This window comes from Thermobia domestica, chromosome 10 (genome assembly GCF_964235325.1).
Source record: "Thermobia domestica chromosome 10, izTheDome1.hap1.1, whole genome shotgun sequence".
Taxonomy (NCBI): domain Eukaryota; kingdom Metazoa; phylum Arthropoda; class Insecta; order Zygentoma; family Lepismatidae; genus Thermobia; species Thermobia domestica.
Window position 1 is genome coordinate 209,409,026 of NC_137463.1, and position 19,011 is coordinate 209,428,036.

Below are 19,011 nucleotides of genomic sequence, written 5' to 3' on the forward strand. Positions count from 1 at the left end.
CCTGAACGATAATGTTAACCATACATATAGCAATGAGGGAGCTCTTTTATTGATAAATTGTATGTAACATGTTAAGTCTAACCAGTCCTAAGGAACGCTAAGGTTTACCGCTGCAGAGACTAAGAAATGTCATTGGATACTACAGACCTTTTCGCCTTTATGAAATGAAATTATAGTTTTTTAGTTTAATGTCTCACGGTTATATGTTTTAGGCTAAAGGAGACGGATAATTAATGCAAGTGAATGATTATGAAGTTACATTTTTGTGCTCCCACCGGGAACCGAACCCGAGAACATGTGCATCAAAGGCGCACGCCTTAGCCAATAGACCAGCAAGGGAAGAGGATGCATTTCAAGTTTATGATGAGGAATTCAATCCTTAGAACTGCGCGTGAACCAGGGCCGTAACTTCTGGGGAAACAACTGCCCCCTAGGGAAGCGCCCCGCCGTTCCAAGGGGCCCAAAATTTTCTTACTCCATATACGATACGAACAGGAAAGTATAAATGAAGCATCAAATAGGTTCACTACATTACATAAACAAAACAGCACACAAAACGTAAATACTTGTAAACAAAAAGTGTCGTGGGCCCATTTCAGTAAAAAAATGTCTACTATTACGGGCCCTGGAAATAATATTTATTCATATGGCTTTCGGAATTGTCAATATTGTCCTCTTAATTAATTTATGTATGAAACGGACCCAGGGCATAACTAACGGCCCCGCAGACCTTGCCATGCGGGAGGGCCCACAGGCTACGGGGGGCAGTAAAGTGTAAGAAAAAGATGAAAAGAGGGGGCCCAAGAATTAGAAAAACGACTTTTTCTAGGGGTCCAAATACGGTATAAATGCTTTCCGAAAAAATCTATGTTACGGCTCTGGCGTAAACACGCCCTAAAAGTTATTGCAGGTAGTGTTGACTTGCAGGGAATGAGGCTGTTGTGTGGGTAATGTAATTCCAAAATTTTGGGGATCTACATTTGAACCCTTTTCGTTATAGTCACAGCTAAATAAGTGAGCAATGTATGACAAATATGTTCTCCGTTTGTCAAAGAAAGTAATCAATTCTATGTAGAATCGGAAGGAAACAGGCATTCCTGCTATTACTGCATCCTACAATATCGAGTAATGTAGATATCGGAGTCCTGGGCGTAACCCCAATGGCCCAAAAATTGAGTTCATTACTGGGAAGTGAGAACCACTGAAACCTCAACAGCATTATATTCCCCTGAGCAAATCAGTGTTCTGGATCTCTATGATTAAATTTTACACGTAATAAAGCATGTAACTTAATACACATAATCATATTATGAAATGTGTAATTCTATCGAACAATAGCCTTCTACCACCTTCGATTTAAATACAGGGTTAATGGTATTCTTGGGATTCTTAATATAATGAAAAAAACTGCTCAATATCTATTACTGTATTTGTTCAGTGGAGATCAATATTGATACCGGAAGTACAAATAGATTTTTATCATTTCTGATTTCAACGACAAGGGATGGTGTTTTTCAGTTTACGCTGAATCGATTCCGAAAGCCATAGACGCTATGTATTACCGTTTTGTTGTACAGAGGGCAGCGTTAAAACCGGAAATACTAGTAAGTTGTCAACACTTTCTGTTTTAGTACAGTAATATAGGTTGATATGGTAGCTTTTCTTGAGATGCTATCGATTTCAAAGATTTCTTTTCGATGTATTTTATTGTTTTCGCTCTATAGTGATCAATACTGAAACCGGCAATACCAGTAAATTTATATCATTTCCACTTTTAGTACAGTGGTACGAGTGGAGATCGTATTATTACTTAACACGCTGAAACACTTTCAAGAAGTTCGTTGTTGCTATTTATTACCGTTATATATATATATATATATATATATATATAGTGATCAAGGTTGAACCGGAAGCATTAGTGAGTTTTACACCTCCAGTTTGAGTAGAGTAATACGGGTGGAAATTGTATCCTTTTTTTAAGAAGTTGAATTGATTAAAAAGACATTTGGAGCTAACTATTATAGTTGTCGTTCTATAGCTAATGAAGCTGAAACCGTAAACTGTTCATTTCTACTACTTCCGGTTTGACTTGAGAGTTAACGGAGGAAATGGAACCTATTCTTGAGACGCTGAATCAATTTCAAATAACTACTTCTCGATATATCTTACTGATTTTGACTTTGCAAAATCAATATTGAAACCGGAAGTACTAGTAAATTTCAAACACTTGCTGTTTTGGAAGAATCTTCGTCAATTGTGACGAGAATGATTTTGGACGGATTACCCAACAGAATAACTTCATTTGCGGACGATATTTGTGTGTGGGAATTACGACTTCAAGCAGCAGTTAGAGGATTTAGAACTTTTATTCAAGAAACTTAGAAAACACGACATTCGTGCTTCTCACACTCGTGCTATCACGAGCTGAACGTCTTAGGTTATCTTGTTAGTAAGGAATCCATCAAAATATCTCTAAAATAGCTAAGAAGATAAGAGATTTTAAAAAGACAACCACAAAACGAATTCTAAAACGTTTCATTGGATTATGTTTGTACCTTAAGGCGCATATTAAAGATTTTACGACAAAAATTGAGCCATTTCATCAATTGGCATCTCCTAACTCAAAAATTCAAGTGGACAAAGGAACATGACATTCTTTTCGAACAGTTAGAGGAGGATATAGCTCCCTCTCTTTCACATTTAGATGATTCTTTAGAAAAAATAGTTTATACCGACAGTAGCAAGATACAATCAGGGGGCATGCTTGCTTGCTATAACCCAGAAACAGACACAGAAAAAGTAGTCACATATTGTAGCAGTAGATTACCTAAGTCGGAACAAAAGATTAGTATTTGGCAGAAGGAACTATATGCTCTCATATAATCATTACGCAAATTTAGATACTTTATACTCAGCAGAAAATTTAATCTTTCTGTGGACGCTAAATGCCACACACACAGCGAGATAAAGTTGGGAAATATACCAGGTATAAAATATTTTTAACCGACTTTAACATACAATATTTACAAGGCTCTAAACACTCAGCCGACATTTTAAACGAAGAACAGAATAAAGACGACAGTAAGGAAAAAAGCGAAGATTATCATGCATTCAGATCTAACAGCCTTCAGGTTAATGTTTTACAAACGAAAGATAGCGATCTTTTACCCAATATAGCAAAGGAACAGCGTAAAGATGATCATTATAAGAATATTATCTCCGTGTTGGAATTAAAAGAGCCGGACACACTTTCCACAGTTCGAGCGGCAATATATTTCTATCTTAAAGGCGGCATACTTTACAGAAAACAAAATCATCCCGAATACTGACTTTTACATCTTTTATGTATACCGAAGTCTTTGGCTAAATTGTGGTTTACAAGCTTTCACAAGAGACCCACCGCTGCGCATTTCAGATTCACAAAATCCTATAAAACTGCTATAAAAAAATTCTACATACCGCATCTTAAGAATGATCTTGCTTATAACATACGTACGTGCCCTGAATGTCAGAAATTAAAGAAGCTACCGGAGAAGAAACAGGCCGAGCTATTGCATAATCCTGTAGGAGACGCTGGGTCAGCATGGGTCTTCGATAAGCTTGGTCATTTCCCGAGTGAAAGACGAAATAAGTATATAATAGTTGCAACAGAATACGTGCCACGCGCTATGTAGTTGCAAGGATAGTAGAATCAATAACTGCCGAAAACAAAAATTTTCGAAACATTAAATCATGTTGAAATTTGGAGCTTTTACTACATTATGTTGGGATCAACATCCGGTACACGGAGCCGCTCGTTTCCAGCATTTTGCACAAAAGTGCGTCTTTACCTACAAATACTCCCCAGCATACAAAATACTTCGATCGGATAAGTAGAACAAATGAATAAAATTATACAGAATTGTCTTAAATTTTTCGCCCAGGAACATCACACTGAATGGGAAAAATAGCTACCGTATGTTGGGGATGAACACTTTTGTACAAAGTGGGACTAAGTACTCATCCAACTTTTAATTATTCGGATACGAGCCTTGAACACCAACAGAATGCACATTTGGTTCTAGACAAATTATACAAATGGATAAAGACAAATTAATCGCAATTAGAAAGAAGGTTAAAACCAATTTGGAACAAGCGTGCATTAAACAAAAGAAATTTTATGATAAACGCCATAAACAAACATCCTACAAACCAGGATACTTTGTTTTAGTTTCCTTTCCTACAAGGAAACACAGTCAACCAGATTTTTTCACAAATCGCCATGAGAGACTGGAGAAATTAAAACAACAACTTAATAAAAAATTGTATCGAGTTGAATTACCTTCAAAATTTAGGAATAGGCTACAGGATATTTATATAGATCGCCTCAAACCATTCTACGCCGAGTGAACAATATATATTTTTTTTTATCAGCACGGATTACTACATAGGCACAAATAGAAGAGGAAAACAAAATTAGAAGTAGCCACCAGCAGCAGAAGATGTGGAGCAGAAGCAGAAAAAACAACAGAAGTGCTGCACTACCGCGCCTAAAATCACATGTCTTTATTTCACTTATACAATTGTTCTAATCCTGTTATTTAATTTCGCGGCATCAGTATTTCCCTTCAGTCAGCAATCTACAGATTCAACACTTTTTCCTCTAATCGTTTCAAAAGTCAATGTTGTAAGCAAGGACAAAATACAATATCCAACATCATTTTCCAACATCGCTTCTCCAATGGGAATTACATGATTGCGTATTACGTCATTTTTTCTTTTCTTATATAGGATGTTCATGAAATCAGGTTTCTCGTTACTTTATACAGAGTGACCGAAAATTTACGTTCTTTGTCTCCTTCTTATAAGAAGATGTTCCAGATTCTGATTATAATTATTCTTCTTTCCTTAATTCTTATAATAATAATAATAATAATAATAATAATAATCTACTTGTGCCTCATCTTTAATAAGACACGTTAAACAGGCAAAGACTTAACAACTCGTCCAGACATTTCATTACCGTTGGAAAGACTTAATTCATCGGCGCCTGCTGTTCAAATGGTAATCCTCCAATTCAGACGTGTAATACCAAATGCGACATTAGAATTTACACCGAACTTAATCAACATGAAACTCGAATTACACCTACAATTAGTGAATTGGTGTATATTTATTAAATACAGTTACAGTGCTTTCTGCTCGCTTTGACGGAAGTGATAATGACAATTAGATCCTGCTCAGCCGGAACAGAAATATTATCATTTTTTATTTTATATATTTCAAAACAAGTGTTTTAGTGATTTATAGTGTTTTAAGTGTCTTCAAACTCTAATAGTGTTTACAGTGTCATGTATTTTTTTTAAATGTACCAGTGTTCTTGTGTAACATTACCTCGGGCCACTACAAATGTGATTTTCAAAAATAATCTTATAGATTATTTTATTTCCACTGTGGGGTGTAAGGATTCCAACATTACAGCGTGAGCACATGTTTGCAAGCGATACGTTCTATCGTTTATAAACAAGCAGACGATACACAGACCAGGAAGACACAAAGAACAACACGATGGGAACCAAAAGAGAACAAGCCACCTGAAGAGGGCCTATAAAAGTGGCACCAAAGAAGACAGAGACATCAGTTGACCACTGATCGCCTACCCACAACAGCTCTGGAGGTCGCATTGGACGAAGGGGCTCTACCTTACCTAAAATTCCTGGAAGATGTCTTGAAGCAAAGGGGATTCCTCAACACAAACCATACTGCCATGAGCCGAGAAGGTTACCTAAGGACCATAGCCTGAAGTTGCTACAAGACATCCCGGTGGCTGCCATGAGCGAAGGGGTTTCCCATATAAATCATTCCTCCTTTCACCTCTGGTCATCAGGAAAATTGAGATATATTAACTTTGTAGACACAAAGACTATTTTGTATTTTTGTAAAATAAATAGGCGAAGAGCTGGAATCTCGGAGTGTCATTGTCTCTACCCACACAAACTATTGCAATATTGAAACTGTAAGTACTAGTAAATTTCTACCAGTTGCGGTTTTGTTAGTGTTACCGGTAGTTATGCTTCCTTTTTTATTTTTTGAAAGTTGAATCAATTCCGAAAACCTCTTAACGCTATCTATTACCGTTTTTGTTCTGTCGCAGTCAACGAAACCGGAAATAGTTAATTTCAACCACATCTGGTTTGAATAGACAGATAAGGGGAAAGATGGAACCTATTTTGAGGATGCAGCCATTCTGTAAAAATTTCAACATTTATGCATAACATAGTTTGAAAGTCTAATACATCTTGATAAATAAATGTAATTGGCACAATTGGATCCAAACCAAGGTGTGCTGTTTGACAGTCTTGTGCGTTGCCGTTACGCCATAAGTCTTTCATGTAAAAGTGACAAATTAAACTACTAGTTGGAGAAGATATACATTTAGGTTCCATATTTTATCTTAAAATATGTACTTCGAAACCTAACTAATACAGAGTATCTCAAAAGAAACGCAACCCGAACTTTGATCGAGTATACAGTATATATATATATATATATATATATATATATATATATATATATATATATATATATATATATATATATATATATATATATATATATATATATATATATTTGAAGTAAGAGTGATAGAGACAATTTTTGTGACAAAAGTTAGCGTTGTCTATGGATATATTTTGAAAATAAAACCAATGAGACAAATCATAACGTTGAATTTTAGTAATTCTTAAATTACCAGAAGTGTAGTTCAAAAATTTTGCAAATTGCTTATAATCAATTACGAGGAATAGGAAAGAGAATTAATCGTTGTAATTCTTGACGTAAATGTTTAGTACGGATCAATATTTATCGGATGGAACAAAAACAGCATGTTGTTTTGCAGTGTTGATATTGTAAAAATTATTTTTTACGTATTCAGAAAAAAACACATTTTTAAAAATAAAATAGTACATTCTGGCAACAATGTTGCAGCAAAAATACTATCGCAGGTGTAACTCATTCTCGTACATGTTAGGTGATGTGATTTGTAAATGTGGTGTGTCGTGTAAATACGATAAAACTAATTACTCGCTTTCAGTTGGCAATCTGTATTGGTTTGAAGAAAGGAAGAAGGCTCTTTACAGTAAGTGTTTAAAGTGACTCCCTCATTCTTGCAGACACAATTATTTGCACTTTATCATGTTCCGTGAAACTTATCGAAGGGTCTCTGGCGATTGCTTCCAGTTCTGTTTCAATGTTTCTTTTCAATTGTTCTATCGTTCTGGAGTTGTTTTCGTACACCTTTCCCTTGAAGAAACCCCACAGAAAAAGTCAGGCAATGTTAAGTCTGGAGAGCGGGCAGGCCACAAGTTTTTGGAAACTATGTGATCACCAAACAACTCTTGTAACATCTCTAAAGTTTCATTAGAGGTATGACACATGGTATTCCCCATCTTGCTGGAACCAGCAGTCTTGTTCATCGTCTTTTAATAAGGAAATAAATTGCATAATTAAATCTCGATAGACAATACTATCCACAGTTGTATTGGAAAAGAGAGGATCTACGATACGTCGTCGCATTATAGCACACCACACACCCTTCCTTCTGAGGATGAAGTGGAACTTTATGTAACGCATGTGGATTCTCGGTGGACCAATAACGCGTAGGTATGCGCACGAGACGAGTCGAGACACGGCCATTGCAATAGAGAAATATACATTTTTCGAGTCGAGACATCACTTTTACAACACATTTTCGAGACGAGACAGCCACAAATCTTGTCTCGTGCGCATCCCTAATAAGGAGAGTTCTGACTATTTATGTAACCATTCAAATGAAACCACTCCTCGACGGTGTAAAAGACCTTATCCAATATATCTACACCATTGTCTTTAATTAAGGAATTGAACTAATGACAGTACCTCACTCGTACTTCATTATCAGTATCCTGTACAACACGAATTCTGTATGGATGAATTTTCAGCTTGTGCGTGGCTCTGTGAGCGGTAGTTTTAGATAAGCTGGATTGGGCTGAAGACTTCCTTGGAGAATTGTCATTCGTACCTCTACATTGTGAAAGACGTCTGCAGTTAGTACTGTTGGTCCTTTTGGAAGAGGCTTGTCATATACAGAACCAGTCTCACGAAATCGTTACCAAGGCGCCATATTTTTCTTTCATCTGAAACTGTTGACTTGGGTAAGATTTCTTGGAATCGTAGGTCTACTCAAACCCTTCACACGAATAAGTTTGAAATTAAAACTCAATAATGCGTGTTTTTTCTTCGATGGAATACGACATTGTAACGAAAACAAGGTTAAACAACACAACACAACATACAATGAAATTCAATAAGCACCTTGACCCCAAGCAAAATTCCAACGACCCACTCGGGAGAGTAATACTTCCGGAATTAGTGTACAGTGGGGAAGGCTCAGGAGTTCACTAGGATAGTTACAATATCGAAACGCTTGAAATGCACTGCAAACCTGTCCACAAACCCCCAGCAATATTCAGCAGACATTGTGTTCTAATGTTCATTTCAATGCAAACCTATATACGAACTTCAATATTCACCCTCAAACGAAGGTGCAGACTGTCCATGAGTTGCAGTATTATTATTTTATTTTATAAAATTCTTGCGAACCTTATTTCTAAATCGAAGGGTAGAGAGCCTCTCTCTCACCCACTGTATTCTCCTATCATGCCCCCCAGCGATTGCAACATTTTTTGGTATATCAATCACTTCTTAGTAGGATAGTTTTACCTAGAGACCATTGATTAACCTGGTATTGTATTTTTCACCTTTTTACGTTTGGAATTGACAATCGCCGGTTGCACATTTCAGTCACACCTACCTAATATTAACAACGTTTCTTCGTAGCATTGTATTATTTCGTAACATTGTATTATTTCTTTGTATTATTGATTATCTTGGGTAGGCTTATTTAAACACTTTTTCTTTGCACCGACGTGCCTATATCTTAAGGTTGGATGAAAATACACTAGCCCTCACCACGAAACAAATCCAGGACCAATGCACTTGAATTATTTGGCCACAACAAGGCACATTTAAAAAGAAGTTTCAATTTTGTTAGGAAAATTGTGATTCGGTGTAACATTTAAAAATATATTTAAGAAAGGGTACGGACTAAACGCACTAAATTTTCTCGCTTGAATTTCTTTAACTGACTCGTGTTAGGCTGCAGCTATTACTGAAACATTTATTTGGTAAATGCAAACAAAATAATGGGTTTTGGAAAACCTTGTTCGAAGAAATTTTAGACCCAAAAGCAAAGTATCCATTAGTCATATTTCTGTTAGAAATAACTTATCCCATATAATAAAATTATTAAGAAAATAATTTATGTGAACTATGAGCAAAAGGGTCTGAATAATTTCTGAGACAGTCGTCGAAAAAGTCATCCCGAGAATAAACTATCACTTGTGGATCTTTTCAGGACAAACGAGTTATGCTATGTTAGTGTTTTCATAAAACACTTATTTATGAAATATGAACAAAATCGCCTGAGTCGTTCTTGAGGAATTCGCAGGGTAAAACTTACTCCAAAAAGTGACACAACTTCTAGATTTTCAGGATGATGGAATTATATCATATGATTAGGTTATTTGTGTAACATTTATTTTTGAAATGTGAGCAAGGAACATCTGAGTTGTTTTTGCAAAGGTCATTGGAAGAAACTTACCCCTAAAGGTAAATTATTCTATCTGTAATTTTGAGGATGAACGATTTACTCTGTCATATTGTAAATTATTTATAAAATCTGGACCAAACATTTCGAGTCATTTTTAAGCAAATCGTCGGGAAAAATTTCACCGTCAAACTATCTTTTTCGGATGTTTCTTTTCGGGACAAGTGGGTTATACCATATTGTAAGGTTACCACTTAAATATTAATTACTGAAATTAGAACAAATTCGTCACAGTTATTACTAGAGACCGGATGTTAGGTAAAATGTATATTCTTTAATCTTAAAGATATAATTAAAAATAACGTTTTAAAATTTATATCGGGGTTATAGTTTCAATTTAAGCCAATTTTACTTTGCCTAGTTTGCGTATTTCACCCCTTCCTGCCTAAATAATTGCTTTAGCGTCTAATATTGCTTATTCTATGCATTTTCTTCAAGATAAAACTTTATTGGGGAAATATATAATTTAGTATTTCAAGAAAGAATTCTGCCTCTTCCGAGAAATATAAGTGTTGTTTGTAAGGAAAAGATGTCGTTGGACCGCTATGTGTACTGATAAATTACTGGACTGTTATGTGTAGTGATAAGATGCTGTATAAAATGTATTTACCAAATATACATGGCATACTTGTCAATTGTTTTTTATACATACAGTAAAAGAAGATATTAGCAAGCAGGAATGTTTCTACATTATTGGAACATTATCTCTGACGAATTTATTTTTTTAATTGTATTCAGTATTTAATTTATCTTCATTATTTCAAGTTACATTTTAGTGCCTATTTTACTGCCTATTTTTTAAATTTTAAGTGGCTATTTGCCTGCCTATTTTCCAGGTTTTTAATGCCTAAACATCCGGTACCTAGTTATTACTAAGAAAATTGTCAAAAAAAATATCCCCTTGAAAAAACCACTCCTTCTGGATGTTTTCAAGTTATTAATGAAACATTTCTTTACGAAATATGAACAAAATAATTCAAATGCATCTTAGATATTATTAAAACAAGTGACATAAAATTAAAAAAACATTACAAAATAATAAATAAAAAAAAATATTTTATAACAAATTAAGCCTGTTATAAAATAAAACCTTTATACATCAAACTTTTTATGTGTCGTCTCTTTAACATAATCAATAAAAATACATACAAAATAATTTAATTACATAGGCTGAGGTCCATCCTAACCAAATTCCAATTTTCATAATTAACTAACTATACCGTTCTAACTAACCAACTAACTGCCAAATAACTAACCCCTTATTTACTATTTGTTTAATTTAAATACCTTTAGTTTCTGGCTTTCCACCTATATAATTCCTTATTTTGTTTTTGTATTTTATTTTTACTTTCATTTTTAAATATCACTTCCTTAAAGTGAATTTGTTTATGGAACCTCAGCCTGATTTTTATTTTTAAACTTAAAAATTTTAAATATACATTAATATATTAAAAGTTACATTACAATATACACTGGTGCTAAAGGGTTAAGGCCCCAGGACCCAGGTATTTCACTTATATGTTGACCAAAAACTATTTATTTTATCCTAAGGACCCTAATTTAGTGGCAAAAGTTTCCAAGGGGAAGGGTATCACCACCTTGGCCCTTGGTCTACTTTATTTGAACACAAAAGAAATATGTTCAATTTGATATATTTTGGTACTCGCTTGCCTGTCTTCAAGAACTGCGGATCTACAGATGTCCAAATTTGACATAGCTGTACAAGTTATTTTAAATAAATGTGAAGATAAATTATGTGCTCATAACTTGATTCCAGAAACAGTGCAACCAACCATATGCTCACAGATTAGAATGCACATATTCTTTGTCTCTAATGTGGGCATTGTGCTTTCCGTGCACAAGGGAATCAAGTCTACTTTTCTGTCATTTTGAACATATTTCATCTTTACGATCTAAATTTGACGAAACTCCTTACAAAGCATATAAGGTTTATATTTAGATAGTGTAAATAACTATTATAATGTAAAAAAAAGTGTTAACGTACATTCATGTCCAAAATTATTGTCGCATGTCTATAAAAATATGCTGTTGTAGGAATATAATGTGATAACGAATTCGCCCTGTATTTCTTACAATGTTAGTATGTGTATAGTCGGTAAAGACATGTATGTGGCAAATTTCATGTCAAAAGAGCAGTAAAGAAAACAATAATAGGAAAACAAAACTTTCTTCTCCATTTAGCAACATTTTGTTTTACTCATTCTAATTTTCGTATTTATAATTCTTTTCCTATGAAATTTACCACAAATATACATTTCCCGATTATACACATAGTATCAGTATTAAGAGTGCCCTACAGCATTATTATCAAATTATATTCTTACAAGAAGACAGTTATAGATATGCGACAATCATTTTGGACATGAATGTACATATACTTAAGCGTAAGATACAAATTTTATTTATTTTTTCTCACAATTTTGGTAATTGAATTTGATTGCCTTTGCTCTGAATGTTTTATATACCTTGTCTGCGCATGTTTTTTTCAGAGTTCTCCCAGTTTTTTTTTTATTTCTATCCCACCATTTCATTCATTTCTAGTCATCACCGTCTCCTTTAGCCTAGCCGGCACAACCGGGGACATAAAACAAAGATTTCATTTCACTTCATCACATGTAAAACTTGATGTCTTTTCTCCAGGTGAGAAAATCAAACACCCATAAACAAGAATAGGATGATGACCTGAAACCTTAAAGAGATCTTGAGGATGACCCACTAGAAACAAAGAGTGAGAGAGAAAGAAAGAGGAAAAAAAAAAACAGAAGGGAAAACTGTTCTGTAGCTCAACGTCCAAGCAATCTTTCTTGCAGCAACAGATCCTTCAAAGAGAAATTTAATGAAATAAAAAAAAATTCTATCTCTTTTCAGCTTGTTCCTTATTTTAGAAAAGAATCGATGTGAACTTTAACGTATGTACTGAACAATGTACTTATCAATAAAATAATAATAATAATAATACATGTAGATCTTACCAAAAGTAATTCATTTCCGTAATGAAAGAAGCACTAATAGGACTTCGCGATTTCCAGATCGGAGGGCAGATTATTAACAAGATCAGGTATGCAGATGATACGGTTATTATAGTTAGAACCAGGGAGGAAAAAAATCATGATTTTTTTTAAAAAAAAATAATTTTTGTTGATTTTCTTGATTTAAATCAAATCTTTCTCCTCGTATAATACAAGTCGCGAACTAAAGAAAAAGCATTAGGAATTAGTATTAAATGCTAATTATGCCATTTAAGTGAAAGTATTGGGGTTGAATTTTGAATTATCCCCAATCGTTAACCTATATCAATTCCAAACGATGTTTCTAAATCCTTTTAAATTATGGCTCTTTTTATAGGTAAATTACAGACTTTCAGTCAAGCAGCTACAGCATCATCCCTATCTATCCTAGGATCATGGTACATACATCACTCTCTTTAGAATAGAACAGCTTTCGAAATGGTAACATTCACATTTTCCTATCATGTCCCTGAAGCGGGAAATTTTGAGAGTAATCTGCATTTTTTTACTTTCTTTTTTAAAAAAATTGATTCCCTCTGGATTCCCCTGTATTAATGCACAGATCTGAAAATCAACTGGGAAATACTAAGGGGTGTACTAAATGTGTGTACAAAATTTCAAGCTTCTATTTTGAGTAGTAAGGGTGAGAAAACTTTCTAACAATGAGATAAGAACATTCCGACAATGCTCCAGATGACCCGGATGTAATATAAAAATTCCTCAGACATCCTTATCTATTCTAGAATCATGATTTGTACATTATTCTCTTCAGAATAAAACAAATTTTCAAACGGTACCCTTCAAATGTCTCCATCATGTATCTGGGGCAGGTAAATCACGAAAAAAGAAATTTTCTGTTAAAAATATCTTCTTTTTTAAATTTTTACCTCTGTGGACCCCTTCCCCTGTTTTAAGGCAGAGATCTGAAACAAATCTGAAAAATACTGAGGGTTGCACTTAGTAAATGTGCAAAATTTCAATCTTGTAGGTGCAAAAGTAAGCCCGCGAAAAATAATATTCCCCAAATACCCCAGATTCCCGTATTAAACAGGATCTCAGGTAACAGTTTCCTGAGACATCCCTATTTATCCTAGGAGCATAGTACGTACATCATTTTCTTCAGAATAGAACAGCCTTTCAAACGGTACCATTCATATGTCTCCATCTGAGGCGGGAAAATCACGAAAAAAGCTATTTTTTGTTAAAAATATCCTTCTTTAAAACATTTTTGCCCCTCTGGACCCCGCAGTTTCCACACAGAGATCTGAAAACATCTGAAAATTATTAAGGGGTGCACTGAACGAGTGTGCAAAATTTCAGCCTTCTGAATGCAAAATGTAACCTGCCAAAAAATAATAATAATACGCATAACAAAACATATCTTAAATTTATGACGTCATCACACACTATGCCTCAACGCAGAAAGGCGTGAAAGCATATGTAACGTGTTCTAAAATGTCTCAGTCTTGAAGAAAACGTAATAAAAAGCCTTATTGGTACTTTTTTAATCGAATAATGAAGATTCTACCCTATCACCTAAAAATAGGTGATACCGTATAATTTAAAAACTTAAGCATTAAGGAAAAAGTACGTTTATCAAAATTACACTTTTTTTTTTTTTTTTTTTTTTTACAAAAGTTACTGATATTTGTCAGGGGCCTATTTTTGAAAACTCAGAACTAACTTGCGGCATGAAATACATAAATTTCGCCTAAAGTTATAAAATTAAAAAAAAAATAGAGAGGGGATAGGACCCCTCCAAATACGCCCTATTATCTGGAAACAAACAGACTGACAGGCATAAAAAAGAATTTTCGTTTTAAATGTCGATGGTGATTTTCCCGTTGGAATAATTAACGATTTTAAAACCCAAACCCAATGTTACGAAAAGAAGAAATCAGGATTGCTCCGTTACCTTTTCAAAACGGGATTTTTTCTAATCATCCTCTGCATGACACTTGTTTTCATACTATGCTGTACATTTGAGTCTCATTGTATTATGATTATTAACTTCCATAATCAAAATAACAGAACAGAAATGGGATTTTACTTATTTTCACTTTAAATTAATTTATTTCGGAATTCGATTTAAATAAACGACTTTTATTTAAAAAATCAAGTGATTTAAATCTTGATTTAAATCAGACTGATTTAAATCAATCCACCCTGGTTAGAACCGAAGAAGCAGACGATTGACAAAATAATTGACATTGGGAGATTATATGGAATGGAAATCAACATCGAAAAGTAGAAAGTCATAAGAATTTCTCGAGGAAACGCGCCCTTACGGATCAGAGTAGAGCAAAGAGAACTTGAAGAGTTCGATCATTTCAAGTATTTTGAGGAAAGACCTTTACTGCACCAAAGAGATCAGGTCAAGAATTATCATAGCCAAAGAAGCATTCAACAAAGAAAAATCACTCTTAACATGCAGGCTTAATATTGGACTAAGAAACAAGTTGGTCCAGTGCTATATATTGGAATATTGGATTGTATGGTTCAAAGACTTGGATGTTACGGAAGTTACACAAGAAATATTAAGAGGGCTTCGAAATATGTTGCTATGAAAAGATGAAGAAAATAAATTGGACAGAGAAAGTAGCAAATGAACATATGTTAAGTTGAACAGAAGAGAAGAGAACGCTTTTACCCAGCATCCTTCGCACGAAGGTCAATTGCATTGAACTTGCGAAGAAATTGTCTTCTTTATACCGTCATAGAAGGAAAGGTGAAAAAAAGCAAGGAGTAGAGAGAAGAATAACACAACTGATCGATGATTTGAGAAACAGAAGAAAATATTAGGAGTTAAAAGAGGAAGCTGAAGATCTTAAATCTTGGAAGAAACATTTGCAGGCTTAAATCTAAAATTGAAAAAAATAAATAAACATCATTAGTTTTAGGACCTGCAGAATGGCAGAATACTTACTACTACTACTACTACTACTACTACTACTACTACTACTACTACTACTACTACTACTACTACTATTAATAATAATAATAATATTAATAATAATAATAATAATAATAATAATAATAATAATAATAATAATAATAATAATAATAATAATAATAATAATAATAATAATAATAAAAGCTAAGAAAATATGTACATCTGGCAACGCCGCCCTCTCATTTTGGAATTTAAGGAAAAAGAAAAAAAGATGAAGCAGAGAAAAAGTTATTTTCTTCCCGCATTTACCTTCTTCGTGAAAGTGGAAAAAATTTGTCTACCGTTCGTGCTTTTTTTTTTTTTTTTTTTTTTTTTTTGTAGTCGCAATAATGAGGGCGATCCGTTAGTAAAAAGACAATAATTAAAAAGAACTATCTTCGGCGGCTTCTTACCTGAATATCGGGAATGATGACCTCGTAAGAGATCCTGTGTTTAACCAAATAATTAGTTACATTGTCTGTAACATGTGGAGCACTGAGCAAATCTGTGGATCCATCGACTTTGGACGCTGTCCACAATTGTACACCATCAACTTTTTGTACTAATGCCAACACATTTTGCATTTTTTCGCGTGTTTGAGGGTAGGCCCTCATCACTACGTATCCCCTATAAGATTTTGTTTCAAAATCATCGCTGTTGGCAGGGAAACCCGCACTCAACGAAGCGGTGCACGTCAGAATAAGATGCAGTATCATCTTGTAAACCACCATGGAATTTCATCGTTGTAGCTTATATAATATGTGTCATTAGATTGTTGTGAAACAGAAATCTGGGTGACAGGAGATTCAATTCATTCATGACGGTAGTGGTTTCTAAGGTCAGGGACTTATTAATTGCAACTTCTATTGTTCTATATTATGAAAAAAGAGCTTTGTGTGTCAGGTACAAAATTTATCGCAATATCAGAATAATTAAGGAAACCTATATTCTGATTTCAGAATCAAAACAAACACAGATTTACTTCCACCATTACTTGGTTTGCTCCCATTATTTCGCTGTTACACAGCCGGTATCGTTAATGGCCGTTAAAATATGAATTTGTATTGTCCACAGACGAGATTTGGGAGTTGTCTCGTCTCGAAAAGTATATATATTTCTATCGGAAAAGCCCTGTCTCGTCTTGTATATCGTTACGGACAGTGTTCGATGTGGAAAAAAAAGCTGGGAGGGTATATCTTATTACGATTTTGACTCGGCATAGACTATCTAAATGTTGAAATGCAATGAGAGCATAGGGATGGGCACGAGTCGAGCTAAAACTCGACTCGACTCGAAACTCGAAGTGACTTCGAGTAGAGTTTCGAATCGAGTCAAAGGTAATTTTCTCGAATCGAGTTCCGAGCCGAGTCACTGTTTTGAGGTCGAGTTTCGAGTCGAGTCGAGTTTGACAAATTGTTCGCTCGTTCAGCTCGTTAAAGCCATGAGAAATGTAAGCAGTAATGGGGAATATTTTCTAGTGTCGCTCACGAGATGGGAAACTGCTCGCATCTCGTCTCGATTAACGAGACGACAATGGATATTTATAACTAGACAGCCTCAAATGTCGTGGGCACCAATATAAGTATATGCTGTAGTGTAGTTCTTACCATCAAGGCTGAGATCTACACGGTCGAAGTTTTGAGCCCAAGCAGAAGCCCAACCCGGGTAGTGACGTCAACCAGCTCAGCTCGGTTCAACTGAGCGATCAGCTCGAGCCGGCGCGGTTGGGATGAGCCACCGATTCCGCTCAAGTGAGCCCTCAGCTCGAGCCGGCTCGGTTGGGTGAGCTGTTGGCTTGGTTCGATAGTGAATGAGCTGTGAGCCGAGTCATTCGAGCCGTTGACAATCCTAAATTCGGGCCGAGCAGTTTTGAACATGTTTGGCCGGCGCCCTGTAGTTTTTAACAATTTTTGGCTCGAGCCGGAATACTTGCTTCTCCGGAACTCAAACCCAGAACCTCATGAACGATGTCCTTGCCTCTTAAACATCACGACTACCGAGGTCAGCAATCAACTAGTTTTTAGTATTCACATACAAATATACGGTGTTATAATAAATAATAATAATAATAATAATAATAATAATAATAATAATAATAATAATAATAATAATAATAATAATAATAATAATAAGTAGTAGTAGTAGTAGTAGTAGTAGTAGTAGTAGTAGTAGTAGTAAGTATCATTGACAATAATTATATTGTCTGTGTAGGATCCTTGAAAAAAGTACTTGAAACTACACAAGTATGTGGCTCAATTTGGCTTGTTTTGGCTCGACTCGAGTTGAAACTCGAGTAAAATTCGAGTCGAGTTAGAGGAAATTTTTCGAGCTGAGTTCTCGAGTCGTGCTCAAAGATGTCTATTTCGAGTCGAGTCGAGTTTCAATGAAAACTCGCTCAAACTTACTCGTGCCCATCCCTATGGGGACATATTGCCTAAAAGATTGCATTTCTATTTACATAATGGCTGAAATCCATTGGAGAGCTTCTCTGTAGTAAGGGGGCGGGGTATATGGAGATACTTTGATCTCCCGCTAACAACTTTCTGAAAAAATATTCCTTTATGTTGTATTATAGAGAATTATACACGAAAATGCTTAAAAACCGAATGAGGATATTAACAATTTCCTGCGGGAAAATTCCCGGTCCCCCCACAACAGATACCTATGTTCAAAACACGAAATTTGTATATGCATTAAGACAAGAAGACATACCCACATACATAAAGAAACAATTCAATAGCACATCAAAATATAAACTAGATGAACTGCTTTGGAAACATCTCATTTTAGAAACAAAAGATAGGAAAAAGATAACAAAAATGTCAGTTTTGTCAACTTAGAAATTATTTCTAGATAAGAAATAAAATCTTTTTACGTTCAAAGCTATTGAGCAATTACTGTGTATAAAAATGGACTTATTAAAGGTACTTAGCATTTACTTTCTAGTGACGGTATGTTTTAATAACTGAAAAATCAGAGACGATATGCCTTCATCACAGAAAAACAAAGGAGGTATGGCATACCACCCCATATCATCTCACTTCGACCACTGATTACAGATGTTCCGTCTCATCTTGTCTCGTGGAGAACACTAATATTAATCGTTGAATGGATGAGTCAAGTAGCTTCGTCACTTCTGCTCTCAACCTCCAACCAAAATCACATTATCAGAGCTCAACAATATATGATTTCTAGATAAAGAAAGCATAGGCCGGTATGAATTTCACTTTATTTTCATGGAGATATGTTTCCTTTCCTTCCTAATCTTAGTTCCATTTGCACATTAAGAGGCCTCATCACTGCGAAATTAAAATACCGCTAAGTTTACAGTAATTATGTGATATCTTCAAATAGATAAAAGATAA

At 34.7% G+C, this 19,011-nt stretch overlaps 1 protein-coding gene across 1 annotated transcript in view; it reads right to left on the reverse strand.

Moving 5' to 3' along the window:
- Nucleotides 1-16,230, reverse strand: part of LOC145661756 (carboxypeptidase B-like) — a 36,365-nt gene extending 20,135 nt beyond the window's left edge. Inside the window, exon 1 of the mRNA XM_081727091.1 lies at nt 16,060-16,230. Within this exon, the coding sequence (XP_081583217.1) occupies nt 16,060-16,230 (171 nt within the window). The remainder of the gene's footprint in view (nt 1-16,059) is intronic.
- Between the last annotated feature and the right edge of the window lie 2,781 nt (nt 16,231-19,011).